Raw genomic sequence first — 20476 nt, 5'->3', positions numbered from 1 at the left:
ATGAACGCGTACAAAATCGCACCACTTATGTGCCCACCTAAGAATTCAATTTCTTTCACTGATAGTGGACCCGCTTTCTGCAGCCAGAGATAACGATGTGTGGTCTGACGATTTGTTTCCGTCAGGTTATAAAAAACGTGGTGGTCACCGATATCGATGTCAACATGTAAGACTCACCCATACATTTTGAAGAACTGACCGCATATGTAAAATGTATGCGAAAAAATTAAATAATAAAAAAAAACATGGTCCCTTATGCATTCGCCTGAGACGACTCCAAAACGAAAGCCATCTTTTTCGTCAGTCGATGCATTGAACCTCCCTCGCCCCTCTACGAAAGCTTTCTGCACATAACGTGGTTTCGGACTGCCGACAGGATCAAAGGCATTGCAAGCTTTCTGCACCTCACCTGCTTTTACATTGCCTCCGTGATCGCCCCCTGATCACGCAGGCAATGCAAAGCGACCATGTCACGTGGTGGTGTCATCATATGACGTCACGTTGAATGACGTCATAGTGACGACACAAGTTCTGTCGACGTCATCGCGTGATGATTTTGTGCATCACTCGTGGTGGCTACGCGGGATGCCGACGGTCAATTTTCGTGTTTGATGAGGCATCTAAAGCCTGTTTCACATGCAGCGATTTTGCTCCAAGAGCGGAGCGGCTGCCGTCGGGGAAGCCCAAAAACAGGTTTTTTAGAGCGAACAGTGGACGCGCGATCGAGATCGCCGGAGTTGGAAAAATTCGCTAGCGGCAGAGCGGCTGCCCAAAGTCAACCAATGGGGGAGCAGTGACGCAGGGAGCACGTGACCGTAGGGATGGAGACGAGAGCAGCCGCGCGCGCCGGGAGGAACTCGCTCCGACTCGGTTTCCTAGCAGACGACATTCGCTGCAACGAGCTGGCAGTGTAGAAAACGCCGTTCTTTTCCTTTTGTTGTTCTTTACTGCGCTTCCATCAAAGCAGACAAATCGTTTGCACGTGTCATTTTGTTCTTTTGTATTTTTATCGAATCGTGACACCAACATAGGTCCGGACAGGGGCAACCTACGACACTCAGCACTTGTTCGCAGTAGACGTTTCAGTTTTTTTTTTTTTACTACTCTGGTGCAGCACGTTCGAACAGTTTACTGTTTTCTTTTCCTTTTTTTTTTAGTCGTCACGTACCCCGAAGACGACAAATGCCGCCGCCTCTTTACTGCAGAATGCCCATAGGCAAAAAAAAAAAAAAAGAAACGAGCTCCTTCACAAACCCACAATGTCGTCGACTGGGCCGTTGGCATCCGCTTGCCGGCCCATACGGCGCACCAACGCCTTGCGGCATTCGAGACCAAAAGCCACCGAAAGCCCTGTGAAAGCTTAAAACCCCAAAAACAAATTCTTTCTTTTGATTTTCCATGGCCAAGTGTATGTGCGTGCAACATGACTTGCGTGGTAAAAAAAGAAAGCTGGAACAGAAATAAACGTGACTACTGAAGTTGTTTAATTGCACTCTGATAAACTGCACATTTTCATCATTCAAGGTTTAGGCGCGTGAAAATCGATCACCGAAGTAGAAGGCTGGTGAAACTTGCAACCCAAGCGCACCAAAGCAAGCGAGCCCGGAGAAAGGAAACCCGCGGATAACGGGCGCTTCCCACAACCATCACTGCGCATCGCAGAGGCGCGCGCCGCGCAAAAGCGGTGCATGTGAAACGAAGCCGCGTCCGAGCGTCCTGCTGCCGCTCGATCGCCGCGGGCCCCGCCGCTCGGTCGCTCGCATGTGAAACAGGCTTAAGGCTTTAGCCTTAAAAAAAAGACAAACCAAATATAATGAAACGATAACAGTGCAACATCGTGTATGCCTAACTTCATGTTACGAGCGATCGCCCGAAAACAAACGTGATTCTCAGTTCAGAGCAGCTGATTGCACGCGTCTGCGAGACAAAAGAGGCTTGCTTTACCCGTCTGGTCATCTCTTTATATTTATTCAAGAGATGAGCAGACTCGCTCTTTAAGTACTCCGGAGCTTCAGCACGAAATTGTCGTGCACGCTATATTGAGGTCATCAGGAAAAAGCGCGAAATTGAGGTCGGGTGCCCTGTTGGCGCGCACTCAACTGCCGCGGAAACAATTGTATTTCATGTACCTACTCGTCCACATCTTTTTGTAAAGTCTCTGAACCGGGCGAACGCTAACCTCCGAGAACCGTGAAAACATCTGTGAGAATGAGTTGTTTGAAACTGTTTTCATTTCGTATGGTGAAGGCTTGAAGCGATGCATGCATCTCGCGCGAACGTTCCATACTTCGTTCAGCGATCCAGTGCATATATATATATATATATATATATATATATATATATTATCGCATGTTGCATTTTTTCAGGCTAGGTACATAAGGGATCTCTGCATTTGGACAATTTTCTGAAGTGAGTGAGATATTACACTTCTATTTGTAAATTTCTTACCGTATTTTCGGTTCAGGCAGCTTGTACAGCAAAAATGGGAGCGTTTGTAACTTTGTTTCATGATATCTGGATATTTGTAAAGCATTTTCTATATTAAGCCTTTTATGCAAAAATTGTGGAATAAGGGTAGTTTTCCTGACATTGCTTTTCTTTCAAATGTTTGCGCACGGTGAGCCTTGTTGTACGCTACCTTTGAAGCAAAAATAAGCCAACAGCATTGCGGCTGTATGGCCGTCTCTACTCTTTTTTTTTTTTTGTTTCCCTTGCGTCTTCCCGGTGTGCTCCGTCCGTAATAAAGAGCTAGTGGAGGCTAATGAATTGTCGAATAAAGCGGTGTGCATATGGCTAGCAAACCAGTGGCGACCATGAGTAAAAAGCTCGTAGTGTGAAGCGGTGACTGCGCGCAAGTCACTTTTTTTTATTACTCTTAATTCGTGCATGCGTGATGCTATTGCCCGATTACTCGTGCGAATAAGGGTTTTTTTTTTCGTTCTTTGCTTGTGCGTGTCCGTTTTGCGCGTTTTTACACACGCACCAACGTTCTCGAACTCTGTGACCTGAACTAGGCCACGCTGATGCCGCTTAACACATGATTTTTTGCATTCTGTTTTTACCCCAGCACTAACACAACGCTTAAATATGGATAAGCTCCATTCCGCACCGCATTATAAAGTTAAGTAGACTTCAAGTGCCCTGTGTGGAACCACGGCGCAAAAAATTACAGCGCGTAGCAGACGCCCCTCGCTTTCCGCGCGCTTCCCGAGCGCGGAAAGCAATGGGTCCTAGAGTGCCTCGATGTCCTCCTCCCCCACCGCTCTATAATGTGTCCTAGAGTGCCTCGATGCGCGCGCGGCGAACGAGCGTATCGAGGCACTCTGGGTCCGGCGCAGCAGCGGCGCGGCGCGGGAGTTCACCGCAAAAGGCCCATGCGGGAGCCGGCGCTTTGGACACTCCCCCTATTCTAGGTCACTCTAACGAGGCGTCGCGCCCTTTCCCTATGGGGAGAGAGGGCGCGCCGCTAAGCGAAGCTGCGCGCCCTCTCTCCCCATAGGGAGAGGGTGCGACGCCGCGTCACAAAGTCACGCGCTGCAACGCGTACGTGTGTTCAGACCTTAATGAAATAAAAAAAGTCACGGTGGCTGCCATGTTTGTGAACCAGCGCAGAGAACCTGTCAGTGACGCCAAGTGAACAGCGGACAACTTTTCCTGGCAATGAAGCGAAGGCTACAGAGCCACAATGCACGTATCCTACCGCTATTGAATGTAGTCTCACAATTGCGTCCGTATTTTCTGCGTGAGAAATATAAAATACTCCTTCATTTTCTACATGTAGCTTTTTGAGACGGAACGCAGCGCTCACAAGCGAGATATGTGTATTTCTTTTACCTTATACGTTGTCACTTTGCGTTTTTGCGTGCGTGAAAAAGTCGCGCCTTTTACCCGTACCTTAGACGCTAAGCAGCGTTTGCGTCGAAATGCACCGCTAGACATCACTTTCCATGGTGTTACGAGACGCGCGCCAAACCGGATCGACTAGTCGATCCGGTTTAGCGGTACTGGTACGCGTACTGGTACGTACGCGTACATGTACTGGTACGCGAAGTAGCTACTTCGCGTACCAGTACATGTGCAGACGCTCCGCCCCGTAGCTTTCCCTTCATTGTTAAAGGCCCGAACACACGTGCGCGTTGCAGCGCGTCAACGCGTGACTTTTTGACGCGGCGTCGCGTCCTCTCCCTGTGGCTCCACGTGTGTTCGGGCCTTTAAGAAAAGTTGTCCGCGAGTATAGGTCACTCTATTCGCGTTGAGCGGCGTCGCCGTTGGCGTCGGTGGCGTAACCGATAGAGCGAACCAGAAAGAGAGCGAACGCGGAGTCTGTCGGTATCACGAGTGACTGGCCTCTAACATCGCTTTCTTCCTCCGTCACGCGTGCTGGGCCCCCGGTCGGAGATCGTACGTGCGCTATTGGTACATAAACTATAATTCTTCAATTTTTCTATATACCCTATAAGGCCGATTAGTACCTTTTCCTTCGTCTAAATTCTAGATTTCCTTACTTATATTAACCGCCGGTTTCATGGCCAATTCCCCGTAGCGGGTAAGAGTAGAGGTAAGAGCCAAGTATTAAAGGCCGAGCAAGCAAGCAAGCAAACAAGCAAACAAGCGCTAGTATTCAGCAAGTGAATTATTAGATGCGAAGCATCTTATAGCGGAGTTCAAACCGTTGGTGGTGGTGTGCGGCGTGACCACCCTTACTGCGCATGCGCATACCCTCTAAATGCACACCTCCTCTCCACTTCCCCTCTCCCCTCTTCACTCACCCTGTCCCCTCCCCTCTCCACTTTCTCTCTCTCTCCCCTCCCCCTCTCTACTCTTCCTCTGAAACGCGGGCTAGACCACTGATCTCCACTAGGAGGAGCTGGATGGCGCATCGAGCACGCGGGCGTGAAGCCACCGGAAGCCGCCGTTTTTGTCCCGGAAAAGAGCTTTTCTCTTCTTTTTTTTTAATACCTGCTTGTAGCGCAGTAAACTGTACGAATCGACCGGAAAAGTCGTCAGGGAAGACATTTCACGCGTAAGTACCTCAAAGTTGCATTACTTTTTACGCATTTTGTACGTTGCAGCACTCTGCCGTATTCGGACGGTGTCGGCACGGCGTCTGTCATCTTTTGTGTAGCGTTCGTCGGCGTCTAGAATGAGGCGTAAGCGCAGAGTTTGAAAAAATAAAAAATAAAAACGATCATAACAACAGCTGCCGACCGAGAATATTTGAATTGCGCGACTGAGACGGACAGAAGACGCCAGCTTCAGCTTCCGGGACAACCAGGGTACCTTCACAAGCGCCCGCCTCGCAGAGCGGGGATGCGCCGTCCAGCCTTTTTAATGGAGGTCAGTGGGCCGGACATGCCGAAATTATCTCCTGCGCAACGCCGCGATGAGCGCCAGCGCATGCGCGTCCCCTCCCCCTCTGTCTCCTCTCCTACGCTGCCCCCCCTCTCGCGCACCTGGCGGCGTTCCCCGCTCGCCCTGTGAGAATTAACGGCCAGGCTAGAGGGAAGACAAGACGCGCGTAGCGTTCCTCTTCGCGTTCCACGACGCCAGGTCGGTAGCATGCCCAACGAACGCCAACGGAACGCGATCGTGCAAGTGCTCCGGCTTCGCATCGCCTCATGGTCCCCTTTAGCGGGAAATGGTGTTTCTTAAAGGAGCACTGACACAAAAATTTTGCACCTTGTTTTTTTGTTGCAATAGATAGCTTATGATCCACTTATCACGGCTGCAAACCTCGTTTGCGCGAGTGCGCGACGGTTATTTATTTAGAGACGTTTTTAGAGCGCCCAGTCGCAGTTTCGGTTTCAAAGCACCGAGCTGGGCAGCACTACTTCTGGAGGACGGGTAGCCACAGCTGGCCACGTGAACACGCAAAATTGTGACGTAGGCGACACGCGAGCGTGAGTGCGGTGGGCGCCGAACCAGGTGAAGTGGCGCCAGCTATGGAGGATTAGAAACAACTAACAAACGCGTATAATCTATGTCCTCCGAGCATTCGGAAGCGCCCATCTCGACTCGCTAAGCTTACAGCATCGATTATTTGACTATGGCTCTCAAAAACGGCGCCGAATCGGGACGAATAACATGAATCTAAAGCAAATGGAAGCATCAGTTCGGAACTTACACGTTACAGAGCGCACGGCGGCCACTTGATAGATTCGAAGTGGACGACAACCGCTTTTGGCAGTGCTGCCATGTTTTTCGGAGGCGCGAATGCCTCGCCGGCGAAGCTTGCCGTGCAAGTTGGACAGCTCTCGCGCGTGCGGCGACGGCCGACGTTCTGCGGCACCGCGCCGTTGCGGCAGGCTTGCCGCTAGCGTGAGCGGGCCATAACATCTGCCAACGGGCACGACGAGCGAACAGCGGAAGAGAACACAACTAGAACACGCCAAGCCGCAGGCACGGAGGAATTCGAAGAAATGGCAGGTAGCACGGCACAAGCGCAAGGGCACAACCAGCCACCAGCCAACACAAACTCGTGACGTAGGTTTGTTTACATACCCCCCGCGTTGATGTCGGCGTCGCGAAGCGCTCGCATCTCGCTCAGTCGCGCGGCATGCACTTTAAAATTGATTTTAAATATGTTCTAGGCTATATTGGCCCTTGATATTTCGTAGACGTTGTGTACGGCTCCGCATACATCTATTTAACTCATTATCTCGCCTTCGAAATTTTGTGTCAGTGCTCCTAAGCCAGGCACCGTCCGATTCTTAGCCTATCCCCCGAAGTGAGTTGTGCCAAATGTCCGAGGAACAACAACTACTACAGGACGAACACAAGCGGCTGGCTGAATTCGCTTGTCGTAACGGGGCTGTCGGCGGTTTTCTTGGTTCGCGACGCCTGCAGTGCACAGAGTGGTGTGCGTAGCACTCAAGCGCTGCGAATGTTACATTGCTACAACTGCGGATAGCCAAAACTTCAAACACAGTTGGCGTTGCTCCAACATGACGCTGCGCTCAGAATTCGCGGCAGTATCGTTATCGTCGGTGAACTTTTCGCTTCGCCCGCGCCAGTGGACTCTACTATGGGTTTGGGTTTCGGAACGTAGTTTCGCTTTTGCCATGGAGGAATTCATTCTCTAGCGGTTTAACTGACTTCATCTCTCCAGTAAGGGATATTTCCCGGCGTGCATTTCGTGCATTGCTCGTCAGCCATATTAGTCTTCATGGCTTGTGCATTGGTTGTTTATGGAGAGTTTGTTTGTATATACGACTTGAGTGCAGTGGGATTATGTGATTACCCTTGATACTTGGAATAATGGATATATCTCCCGGCCTGCACGACAGGTGAGTTAATCTCGTGTTTCAAACAATTTCGCGCTGTCAGCAGTCAAAAGCGCTGGTGTATTGCTTTGCCCTCGGGCCCGATTGCTGGGGGTCGGCGGAGATGCCTGCGATACCGAGCGATGACAGCTGTCGCAAATCGCCGGATTACATCGTGCAATACGCGTACGCAAGCCATCTGTTCGAGTCCCAAGCGAGCGTTCAAACGGAGGGTCCTCACAGTCTGTCCGGACATAGCAACCGTCCGGAGACGCACGGACGGCCTTTAGGGTGTGTCTATCCGCGTTCTTTCCGCGCCACGAACCGCATTTCGCGCGGCGCTGCGTGTATTACAAGCGTTTTTATGGTCCGGGAACAAGTCGGCATACGCCAAGCGTCGCACAGAAGCAGGCTGATTGAGTGCCTGAGCCGCTGTGCGTGAGCTGGTTAGGCCTAACGACTGAGGTTCGCTTTCGAGTCGGTCGGCCCATCGACGACGAACACGGCATTTAGAAGCGGTGCCGCCATCGACACGCGGCAGCAATGTAGGACCACGGGCTTCCTCCCTCAGAGCGCCTTTCACCCGCGACCCTGAGGTCTGCGGGAGGCACTCGGGCCGCGTACGGGGGACTCCGGGGGGCCCCCGTCGCTTCGCCCGAGGGGTGGGCGCCGCTGCGACCCTTGTCATGCCAGCTTTGAATGGAGGTCCGAGCGGGTTCTGGGCTGTGCGAACGCGGAATTCGGCCCACGCGCGAGGCTCCGGGCGCGGAGCGAAACGGAAGGACTGCGCCCCGATTCCTGTTGCGAGTTCACCCGGCAGGGGCGTGTCTGTGCGGACTGGTTAATCTGTCCTTGTCGAACGGTGTGTCGTCGCTGGGTCAACCGAACCGGCAGCAGTGGAAAGTGCCCGCCACGGTTGTGCACGACAAATGTCTTGCGGTGGTACACCGCACTGCTCCGCATCCGCGGAACGTTGACTGCGTGTGCGTGGCCACCGTACCTACACAGTACACATAACTGTTTAAAGATACTGCTGCTATCTGTGAATTTGCGTAGACCTGGTTCTCGATACTGTTAAGTCGTCGACGGTACTCAACACTGCTCATGTTTTCTTGCTCGGCTCAAGGCGGGCTTCACCTTTGCACAGCAAGAAAATCGCTGGTTTAGTTGCCTTACAACACGTCCTTTCACCATCTGATTGACAGCTATGAATGGTTTCTTGTTGGTGTGGCGTAGCGGGATTGCAGGATGAACGTTTCGAATTATTTTTACTGGAAGAATCCCTCTGGCTTGCTTTTGATGCGATCGTCACTAGTGCCGGAGTAGTACCATTAGGTAACTAGGTTTTTTTTTTTTTTCATGGTGAACAGCGGTGCCTCGTGATCTCAGTGAGGGCACGAGGACCATAGGCAAACCGGCATCGTAACTCCCTAACCTTGACACACGAACGGCTGCCAGAAGACGTATGAGCATACAGACAGCCTACTAGATAAGAAAGTTCGGCACGCCCAGCTGGTCCAGGGCCAAAAATTCTTGTCCTTTATTTTATAGAGTTGTTGCTGTCTTTCGTCTACTACTAGTTTGTTCTTTATGATACACAACTTGTCATGGCCGTTAGCCACAAGTTAAAGGAAACGAATTGCTCTATGATATGTCTTGTATACGAACCGAGTCTCTACCTGGTTCAAATAAGAATTGCCAGAGTGCCACTACTTGTGGACCCATTCACTTTACTATAAAATAAAATTGACAATCAAAGGTGGTGCCAACAGATAGTTCATGTAAGAGCTGTCATTCGCATTTGGATCATAGCAGAAAACACGGGTGTTGCAGTGAGCTTGGAAAGTATATGACAAATATATGTAGGAATAATTTCTGTACATTGCGAATACATCAGACCCAACATTTCTGCTTTTGTGATCTGCCGAAATACGTTCATGCGGACAAACTTGATCATGCTTATCAAATAGCTATATATTACTTCCTTCTTGTGCCACACGGTGTATATTGTCATCGGCCTGTGTGAGTTGTGTTCCAGTACCTGCTACAAACTCGCATACGTCAGGAAAGTAAGGCTGATAGCCTTCATAAGTTTCGGTGAGATTAAATGTACCTATGCCTACGACGTACCATAATATCTCAAGTGGTAGCCCATCCAAAATCTAGGCCAGACTGAATACTAAAACAGGAGTGGGCAAGCTTCTGGTGTGCTTGTTCAAGAAAAGTTGATAGTAGTATTCAGAGTGTTGAAAGGAACAGTCATCGTTCTCCAACAAAATGTTGATGCAGAGTCTCTGGCAGCGTGAGTGACCTCTTTTTTTGCCATGGTCACTTGTATTGCAGCTGTGCCACATCTCCATTCTATTATGAGAAGCGGGCTGTCCATTGAGGATCTGAAAAAAATAGCAAATCACGCACTAACAGGGCTGGGGTTTTCTTTCTGAAGTGGGGCGCATTTCAAGAGATTACTGTAGTAATGGTTTCTTTACCCCATGTTGTATCATTGTCTAGCTTGGGAAAATTTCTTAAGGCCAAGATGGTGGTCAAAAACCAATTGTTTACAGTTCAGATTAACACATCACTAGCAGTAGACATCTGTCACAATCCATATTTAGAGGTTTGAGATATGTTTAATAACTTATCCAGCTCAGGTGGAGAAAACGAAATTTTAACAAAATATTTTTTATTTTGCGATATAGTCCCCTTAAAAACTCCACAGATTTTGTCCACTTTTCCAGCAGTGATCTTAACTCCTTTGCAAAAAATTTTGCTTTTTATCAAACTAGGTTATGGCGACTCGATGTTTCAATCACTTGAAAACTTATGCCGGCTTTTATAACCAAATATAATCAGAATAAGCAGCCAGCTCAGGACTCCATGGAGATGGGATGTGCATTTACAAATTCCTTTTCAAGTGTGAAGCATTTATTTGCGAACCAAAAAAACTTTGTTTCCATCTCTCTGTCTGTCTGTCCACTTTGATAAATACCGAAATTGGCATAGAAGGAATTCAGTGTAGACGAACACAATTAACAGGTCATGACATGACTAATGGGACATGGCTGTTGTGTGCGTCATGAAACCGGGTCGCATGTAGCACATACATGCTTACCATGGCCTTTGGAATACAGGTATGGGCCACACATAATTCACAGTCTACGTCAACTCATGAACTGCAAGGAGAGACTGGAAATCTTAACACTATTGTGTTAAGGATCCAGTGTCACAAAAAATCCAGCGCCGGCGTTGGCAGCGTTGGCAGTGAGCGAAAAATCAGATGGACGTAAAGAATAAAATCATGATTCAAGTGAGAATCAAACCCAGGCATTCTGCATGGCAGTCGAGTATTTTCTACCACAGAGTCACGCCAGTTAGTGCTTGAAACTGCTTCAGAAAAAGACCTTGTGTAGGTGTGATGTAGGGGCAACATCAGTCGTGGTTGCAATGTTGGCTATCTGCTTTCATGACAAAGTAAAAAAAAAAACATTACATATGTACGCCTATGACTCGGTAAGCTATGCCCAAGCATTGCTAGTACCCGTAGGAATACGCCAACTGCTACTTATGATGTGCACATTATGACACTGTAGCGTGTACTTTGTTGCAATAAAACGGAATTCTATGGCGTAATCTGAATGCCAACGTTGTCACACCAAAAGCCTCTGGGCACCAGTGTAGTCGATGTGTCTGGCACATCCATGATATGCGCACAGCTATGTAAGATCATAAAGACATTTGCAATGTCTAGTTCAAAGCAAACAAAAAAAAAAAGAAAAAAGATCCCTGCATGCGTTGCTACTTGCTGACTGCTTCACATGACATACTGCCAAATGCGTGGGATATGCTGGAATTTTTTTGTAAATAAGGACACTTGATTAGACTTTTGAGAACTGCCTAATGCGTTGTCATGAAGTAGCAGCATGCTTACTGTCAGTTTTCTGTGGCATGAAGGTTTGATGTAGTTGAACCTATGATCCACTTAATTTCTCAGCTCTTCTGGAGTTCATAATACATTTGTGTCACAATATTACACTTACTTGCTTGGATTCTTAATACTCTGGCTAGATGAATTATCAAACACCCCTCATAACACGTATGAATGAAGCGTGTTTGAGGTTTTTTGGTTATTTGGTCATTTTTGCCAAGTTATTGATATTGTCTACCTCTGCCTTTGTCTGTTGCTACTCATAGGTTCACACCCTGGCAACCATGCAGTTGACACTTACTTTCAGCAGTAACTACAGATGTTTTAAGAATCATTCTTATCACTCATGAAAAGAGGAAGTGGGACATCAGCAACCAAAGCATTTTTTTTTCTTGTTGTGGGCGCGCTGCATCATTTCTTTGCCTTTTGCTAACTTCCTTGTCACTTATGTTACTAAGACAGCAGAATGTAAAACAAACTTCAGAATAAAAAAAATGCTGTGCCATACTAACATTATATGTCCTCCTTTCTCAACGTTTATGCAATGTCCCACCATTCCACTGAAGGCGGAACATGTAGCCTAGCCTCTTATGCATTATCAGCTGTTTGCGTGTTGAAATCAGTGGACATCTTATCTCACCTTGCTATTGCTGCTGAGATAAATATTTTTTTCCTGACAGCTCCTGGTTGAAACCCTACGAAGAACTTGGCCAGTGGCTGTGTAATTACGGTGTCTTGAGAGCGATTATGCTTTTTAAGAGCTTCGTACCCTTTATTGTGGCCAATACACAGGTGATAGATGCCAAGTTTTTTAGAAGAAATCTGTGACATCTAAACAGTGCTAAAAATCTGGTAAAAGCCATTTAGTCTAAAACCGTCCACTGAAACTTCACTTAAGGTATAGTTGAATAAGCTATGGTGAATTCCATTGGCGGATTTGGAGTGGCCAACGAACTCTATGCCGGAGCACTCCACTTCGGCAGAGAGCAACCGAAGAAAATCTGCCAATGGAACACAGGTGCCCTCGCCAGAGCTGGGTAGGGGGCGCTAGCACACATCTGCTTCGCAAGCGCCCAGCATTCCTCGCGGTTCGCGCAGTTTTCGCCTTCACGGGCGCGAATGGAGAGAGCGAGTATAGTGCCTAGAATATACTTATTATAGGCACTCTAGAACGGGCACGATCGGAAAGCGCATTTCATCGAGCACGTGGTATGCCATGCTCTGTGCACGCGCAGGGAGCTTGCGACTTCCGGTCGAATCCGCCACTTTTCGCGGAGTAGAGAGAGCTGCTCTGTGGAGTGAACCTGGTGCCGGAGCTGCTCCAGATCTGCCAATGAAACATACAGGGAGCACTCTCAATCTGCCATTGGAACAGATTTGCTCCGAATGCAGCAGAAAACTGCTACCGGAAGTGCTCCGAATCTGCCAATGGAATTCACCACTAGTTTAATGCTGCAAAAGCAACTGAGGTTGTGCTGAGTCGGTTGAACACTGAAAGAATGGCTTCGTCATAACAAAGTTGTGTAGCCTAGGTAATTCTGTAGATACCATGGTAGGTGCATAACTTATAAACCCAATCTGGTACTATTAAAGTTTGATGTTTGTGTTAACTTCTCTTTTTCCTTTTTTTTTCTTCTGTGTTAAATGTATGTTTTAAGCATGATAACTGATGTGTAAGGGATGTACCTAGATTTTGTTCATAATCTCATCAGCTCTTATATTGAGCTCCTCACTCATTCCCTAAAGTACATCGTAAGGATGTACTTAACAGAATGAGTCTGTGAGGTTCAAGTGATCTTGAGATAGCATGCATAAAAAATTGTTTCACCATGTTTGGCTGTATGTATGTTCTGAAGTATCTTCTTTCTTCTCTACAGACCATAATGATGTTTGCCGTGGAACTTTGTTGAACAAGACAGCCTATCAATAGCATAATTGAGTTTTGAGGCAAATGTCCTGCCAAAATTTTGTCTTTTTCGTTTTTTTTTTGTTGTTTTGCAAATCACATGCACCCAGGAAAATTTGGGCGTAACAGAAAGCACGGGATAAAACTGCGTGTAACAGTAATTTTTGGAGATGTTTGTCAGCATTTGCGTGAAATGTTGTCAACAGCTTCGATTTAACCTGCCTGCCTGGTCCTCTGAGTGGCGGCTGCTATCCTTTACGCTTCTACTATCACATGGTAATCAGCATTGCTGGAATGAGGGATACTTTGGGCTGTAGTCAATGTTTCATCAGATCTCAGAGGGGCCCTGCAACACTTTTTCAGCATGGTCAGAAAACTCTGCTGATCGGTAGCTACTCAGAACACACGAGCCAAACATTATAGCGTAGCTCGCAGCCTGGAACTTACAAGTAATTCTCAAAGTCAGCTAGAAATCACTCCCTCTTCGCTCTACAAATGATGCCATATAGCCAAATTACTGCGCCATATACCCAAATCCACGGCCATTGGCTGATGTGAGCATCCTGAGCTGCAGTAGTTACCGTGGCCACCGCAGGATGCCGCCACGTGCCCGTGGGCATGCTCGCGATCACAGCGGAGGTAAGCCGCGCATTCGAAGAAAAAGAGAAAAGAAAGTGCTCAAGGTCATGACACGCGCTGACGAAGGGACGCATTTTCTTGCCTCCTTGTCATCCCCCTCCCTGTGTAGCTTGAAGGGGGCGACAAATCCCTGTAACACTGCGCGTACTTTAAGGATTCTAAAAATTTTTGCGGCCATCGATTCGTGAGGCAATAAGCTCTTTTAGTGAAGCCATTTGATGATCACTTCAAAAAGAGCTGCAGGGCCCCTTTAAAGGCACACTGAATCGAAGCAACGAATCAGTTCAGACTGATCAATTATACTCCAAAAACTCTACTGTCATTAATTTCACCCTCATAGGTTCATTAATAGAAGAGAAAATCAAGGTCATAGTTCTGTTTTTAAATTTCGGGCTGAAATCTCCACAGGTGACGTCACAGATTTCAAAGCGCTTTTACGTATTTTGGCCACATTGGCTCAACAAAATAGTCTGAAACTTTGTAGGTGAAGTCTCTGCCCCTTAGACGACACTGGACTTCATTTTTACTGATTAGGAACTACTTAGGCCCTCTCAAACACCGTTAAAATCTATGATGTGGCAACGATTTGTGCGGGAACTTCACGGTGGCGTTACTATCCTCATTTTCTTTTTGCACGTTTTCTAGATTACCAAACATCTTCTCATGGCAAGCGTGGTGATGTTGGTATTGTGAAATAGTAACTTGCTAATGTCAGAAAAATTGTTTTTCTCTTTGGTGTCCCTTCTAACTTGTCTGTATGTTGGCTTCAGCCTAAGGTACGTCCCTTGTTCGAGCACTGTGGATCTCCTTCATGCTTTCCTGTAATCCTATTTCTTGCTTGGGTTGTTACTACGTGTGTTCTTTGACACAGACAACTAAAGCATGCAAAAGTAATTGTGTCCCCAACCCTCGAATACATTATCTGAAAAGGTGCCCAGAACATGCGTCTTAATTTGCAACCGTGGCAGGTGCATGTGTATTTTCTGCAGTCATGCATGCCAGAGTCATATTTCTGGATTTTGGGCTTATTTTTCAACAAGCTTTGGAATAAAAAGTCCTTGCGTTTTAATACCAGATCAAGTCTTCTCAAGTAGAAATGAAATTATGTTACTGATGCCAGTACCTTCACTGTTTAGTACTTAACAGGTTTACGTCCACAACATACCAATTAAGTTATACATTATAATGGGTGGCACCTACAGGTATATTAGGTAGCACTTAAGTGGTAGGCTAGTGGCATTTTGTAGCCGTGCATAAATTACTTCTGCAAGTTGTAATGGCAGCATAAAGAGCAGGAGAGCAACTACCTCATTTAGCATCAATTTGTTTGCATGTATGCCACATCACAGAAAAAGGCTGTCATGTTACAGTGATTAGTTTTGTTTGATTCTGTTCTGTTTCTATCATCATGGTGCTCAGACCATGGAGAAAATGGGAGGAGGAGAAAAAAAAAAATGTGCAAGAACTTCCAACTTGGGGATATTGTTGTAAAGTGCATAAAAATTATTTGGGTGCACTTGTCTGGCTTACAATATTGGTTAAACAGTGGAAACTTTGGAATCAGCTGTAGAAACATTGATACAGAAAATGTCTGAATGAGAGATAGTTACCTTCATTGAATACCACGTACACTGCGGTAAATGAGAGTTGGCACCTGGCAGTTTCGTCATAAAACATCGCATCAAAGGTTCGTACACTTGTGTATAGTTGTCCTTGGTGCCATGCATATGGTCAAGATTTCTTCAGTTTTTATTGTGTCGCCATGCAGGCTAATGGGAAACACACCGGGCTGTTGAGCACGAAACACTTAGTTTGAAGAACACCACCACAATACCTTGTGAATTTCTTTCAGTGTGAGATGGTTCATGCACTGATAAAGTTTATGTACTCGGACACAGATGGTGCTGCAGGTTTTTTGAAGGTAGACAAATGTCACCTGAAATAGATTGAATCTAGCGTATAGAAGTTTGTGCATTCGTAGATAGTGATTAAAGGGACACTAAAGAGAACAAAAAAAGGGTTTCTCATATTAGCAAATTGCTCTTTTTCATTACTGAAAGTACTACTCTTACCAAGCGAAGACATTGCGACGTGAGAAAACATGGCTGGCGACACCGCCTTGAAGTTCACGCACTACATCTCCACGTCGTAGATTTTGACTGTGTCCGCTAGGCTCCGGGTAATCGTCTGTCGGTAAAAATGATTTACAATGTGTTCTAAGGTACACAAAGTCCTAACTTACCAAGTTTCAGAAAATTTAATTGGACCACTGCAGTCAAAATACGCTTGAAAAAACTTGGAAATTCATGATGTCACACTCAAGTGCTGAAGTTTCGGCGCAATATTCAAACATGAAACTTTGACCTTCATTTCATCTTCTAATAATTAATGACAATAAATTTCTGAATGAATAATTTATTGGTCTAAACTGATTTAATGTTTCACTTCATTGTTCCTTTAAAGTTCACATACACATAGATGCCTGTACAGGCATTTAGACTAAGGAGGAAGAGTTAAAAAAAAGGCCTTGAGAACTGAGGGTACCTTGACAAGGAATGCTATACACTACAGTTGCTGTAGAATCTGTACCGTTAAATAAAGTGAACGATACGTTTGCTCAAAGCTGCTGTGCACAGTGACCTACAGAGACTTAAGCTTTGAGGCTTCATGCCATGTAAAAAAGTTATCTAAGGTTGGTACTTGAAGCAGTTGTGATTGTAAATCTAACACAAAACACATCTTGAGCCTTTAGGATAAGACTGCATATGCATCACCTGCTTGTTTGCCCTTGATGAAAAGTGAGGCTTGAGAATGTCACATCGGGGTCTGGTTTTTCTATCACTGAATTTTGATACTACTGCACGTGCTGTGATGAGTTGCTTGCATTTGGTACAGGGAATATTAGGGCATTCTTCTGCCATGCAACGATACAATCATTAGTCTCTTAATACAGGAGCATACAAAGCTTTTAACACAAGTGATTGTGAAGCATCCTTGTGGGAATGATTACAAGAATGTAACGAGAAAACGTCGTGTTGTGTACTTTTTTTTTCCTGGTTTCACATGCTTTATGTTCTAGATGCAGAAAACTTCAGCACCCAATGCGAGGCATGAAACTAAAAATATCACTAAACAAATGGTGACTGCGGATAGTTAATTTTACAATAAGAAACAAAATAACCAGCATGGAACTGTATTAACATGCTTAGAACAGGGATGAACGATTCACTTGGTCACCTGTTGTGTAGCACAAGTTTTGAAAGCTTGCAACATTTAGACATAACTTTTTTTAACTTCTTATAGATACTTTTCTTTGCAGGGTAGCTTATTCAAAGTCTATTCACTACCTGATTGTGCAGCTTTTTTATTTTTATGTAATATATTTAATTTCTGTCCAGTTGAGCTCATTAACTCCTGCTCTCACGATTAGTCAATCCACAGGTACACTGCAGATGAACAAAATGATTGGACTTGAGTGCTTGTTGTCTTGGAGCAGTTGACAAGGGGCTCTATGGCACCGATAACTATGGACAGGCTCAGGTAAACATTGTGGGCTACACTTTTCATATCACTCGGGTTGGCCAAGCTTTTCATGGTTGATGTACTCAAAAGAGTGCTGACAATGCTTGGCTTGGAAATGAGGTGCATTTACGAGCTTATCACTGCCAATTTCCGCCAATGCAAGCTGCTTGCCTGTCTCAATGTGACACTTTTTGACTATTGTGCTCCACTGCTCATACCTAATACGAAAGATTTCTGGTTGCTGCTGCAGAATGAACTGTTTATACTGACAACCCTGCCCTAATTGCAGACTAATTATCAGTGTAGTAATGTTCAAGACATGGAGAATATTTCCTTCAGGCGTAGTGTCCACATGTATTAACATCGGAGCTGTTTAAGCTTTTCGTTGTGCCGGGTAGTGCGAACAGAAATTACCATCATCATGAATCGACACGTGCTCTCGTCGTCCTCTTCATCTTCTGCTTCGCTCCCATAACACGTGTGCCGATTTGTCCGGCGTGGCATGCAATAACTGATGGGCAAAATAACAAGTACAGAAAGAGAGAAAGATATAGAAAGAGAGAAATTCTTGGCTAAGAAATTTCTTGGCGAGGTGGGATTCGAACCCGCGCACCCATGATCCGAAGGCGAACGTCGTAACGACTCAGTTATCCAGGCATGCTAGCAGGGCATGGCACAGCCTTGTATAGTATATGGGGTGGGAAAGGGAAGTGAGGGTGAGGAGGAGGAGAGAGAGTATAGCATATCATGTAAAGAAAGAGAACAAGAGAAAGAGAGAATAAGAGAAATAGAGAGAGAGAGGAAGGGAGAAAGAGGGGAGAGAGAAGGAAAGATACAAAGAGCGGAAAAGAGGAAGAAATAGATAGAGAAAGAAAGAATGAAATAGAAATAAACAGAGACGAAAAAGACAGAAAAAAACAGAGAAAAAGAAGGCTGGAAGAAAAACGAAAAAAACAAAGAAACAGAGAAGACTGCCCAGCTCCCTTCAGACTTGGCACCACTAGTGCGAAGCTGCCTTATGTTTGACAAAGCTTATTCCTGCCAGTTCTTTTGACTGGCGGCCAGAAAAGAGCAAGGTGCATTGTGCATAAGAGTAATTGAACCTTCTGCATAGTTGATGAGTCTTCACTGAAAGGGACACTAAAAGTCGATGTTGATTGCTGAAATAACGTTCCAGAAACCTCATGGTGCTTGTTTCGTGCCAAGAAAATGCTTATTTTTAAAGAAAGTCACGTTTTAGTGGTCCGTGCAGTGTTGGCGCACTTCAGATCGCCTGCCTGAAAAGGTCTGATGTAGCGTTTGCCTTGCCCAATGTTTCCCGCCTTTACTGCCCGGCAGCCGATGCTCCGGTTTCTGCTCTCAAGGGCACATTACCAGCCTTGCTCGTGTTGCGGTTGATCTCGTAATCCTCTGTACGAAAGTGCAGCAAACACACACACAGATTTCTTGGTCGTTTAGCACACTGTCGCAGAGGCACGGCACTCGACCACCTCGGCATGGGTTTATACCAGCACCCATTAGAAATTCACGTCGGTTCCTTTGCTGCAGCTGCTGTTGCTCAAGTGGCGCACACCATTCAGGCATCCGGCAACATGACAGGGACACTGCATTTTGTCGAACTTTCTGTTAGAGTGACTTTCATGAGCACGCAGAGCACATGCAGTAGTACACGATAATAGAGTTTTTTAGCAAGTTACGGAAATACGGTACGCAAATACGCGACCGTATGACGGTACCGCTCCTCCTTTCCAGGTCGTCGACCTTTTGCCGGTGAAAACACCCCAACATCACAAAAGCTTTTTAAAAAATTACTGTGGGATGGTCACGCCTCATTGTTGCCCCTCAGCCTACGCATTGTTAACGAGACACCTGTCGTTTGGGGTACGCATTGTCACTGGAACGGGGAGCGGCAAAAGCACAACCAGCGGGAAAGGAGGAACGCTACCATACTGCCTTACCGTATTTGCGTACCGTATTTCCGTAACTTGCTAAAACTCTCTAATGAAAGTACCACTGAGACGCGACCGCGCGAGCAAGGAAGAGCCCGGTGAAAACGGAACTTTTAAACCACCTCCGCCGTTCTCTTTGGTAATGCCAAGTTCTTTTCCATGAATGAAACACAAATGCACAAACAGCATTTTATTACATCTTTTAATGTACGGAATGTTATTTTTTATTATAAGTAGTTTGACTACTAGTGATTATTGTACTCAAGACTCCCGACGTCATTGGGCTCATTCCAAAATGTCCCACTGGTGGCGCATATCGTGGCTTACATTTATACCTTAATTTCTCGATTAGTAGAGCATTGCTGTTGATAATACTGATGTTTTAGGTGTTCTCAAACATTCACCTGTCACTCTTACATAATTGCCTTTAGTGTCCCTTTAAAAGGACCTTGCAACACTTTTTGAGCATGGTCAAAAAACGTTGCCAGTCAGTAGTCGAAGATCTTTAGAACATGTGAGCCAAATATTATAGCGCTGCACGTGGCCTGGAATTTACAATTAATTCTCAAAGTCAGCAAGAAATCGCTCCCTTTTCCCTCGACAATTGATGCCATTAACCCGAATGATGGCACCAGAAACCCAAAGTCCACGGCCATTGGCTGACTTGAGCATCGTGAGCTGTGTAGTTACCACAGCCACCACGAGATGCTGCCATGTGCTCACGCACTCGCTCGCGGTCACACTGAAAGTAAGCCGTGCGTTCGAAAAAAAAAAAACGCGCTGACGAACAGACTTCTTGCCCTCTTTTCATCACCCCTCTGCGCAGCTTTCAGCGCGCTCGCTGATACGAGATGCGAGAGCAAACGCTTAAAGCATGTGTCAAATCAGTAACTCCGCTTGTACCCGACGGATTCTAAAATTTTTACGCCATTTGATTCGTGAGGCTATACTCCTTTAATGAAGACATACGATGATTACCTGGAAAAGTGTTGCAGGGCCCCTTTAACCTCAATGTGCTGCGTAGGACTGCTGCTGATCACTTTGGTGAAGGCGCTACAATGTTTGACGTGCCCGTTCCCGCGGCAACATTAAAAGTATATTTTAAATGCGAAGCATTTCTTAGCGAACTTCTGCGACTTTGAGCTTATCTATCTATCTATCTATCTACCTGTCTGTCTGTCTGTCTGTCTGTCTGTCTGTCTGTCTGTCTGTCTGTCTGTCTGCCTGCCTGCCTGCCTGCCTGCCTGTCTGTCTGTCTGTCTGTCTGTCTGTC

The 20476-nt window shown here is 46.2% G+C and overlaps 1 protein-coding gene across 1 annotated transcript in view; it reads left to right on the top strand.

Annotated features, from left to right (window-relative positions):
* Window positions 1-7092: 7092 nt before the first annotated feature.
* The window catches only part of LOC125758528 (rho guanine nucleotide exchange factor 11-like), a 44888-nt gene continuing 31504 nt past the window's right edge, over window positions 7093-20476 (top strand). The window contains 2 exon segments of the mRNA XM_049415852.1: window positions 7093-7286; window positions 17163-17272. Of these exon segments, the coding sequence (XP_049271809.1) occupies window positions 17244-17272 (29 nt within the window). The 5' untranslated portion in view covers window positions 7093-7286; window positions 17163-17243.

This window comes from Rhipicephalus sanguineus, chromosome 5 (genome assembly GCF_013339695.2).
Source record: "Rhipicephalus sanguineus isolate Rsan-2018 chromosome 5, BIME_Rsan_1.4, whole genome shotgun sequence".
In the NCBI taxonomy this organism is placed as follows: Eukaryota; Metazoa; Arthropoda; class Arachnida; order Ixodida; family Ixodidae; genus Rhipicephalus; species Rhipicephalus sanguineus.
Note: the sequence above shows the minus strand (reverse complement) of the source record. Positions and strands in the feature narration are given on the sequence as shown.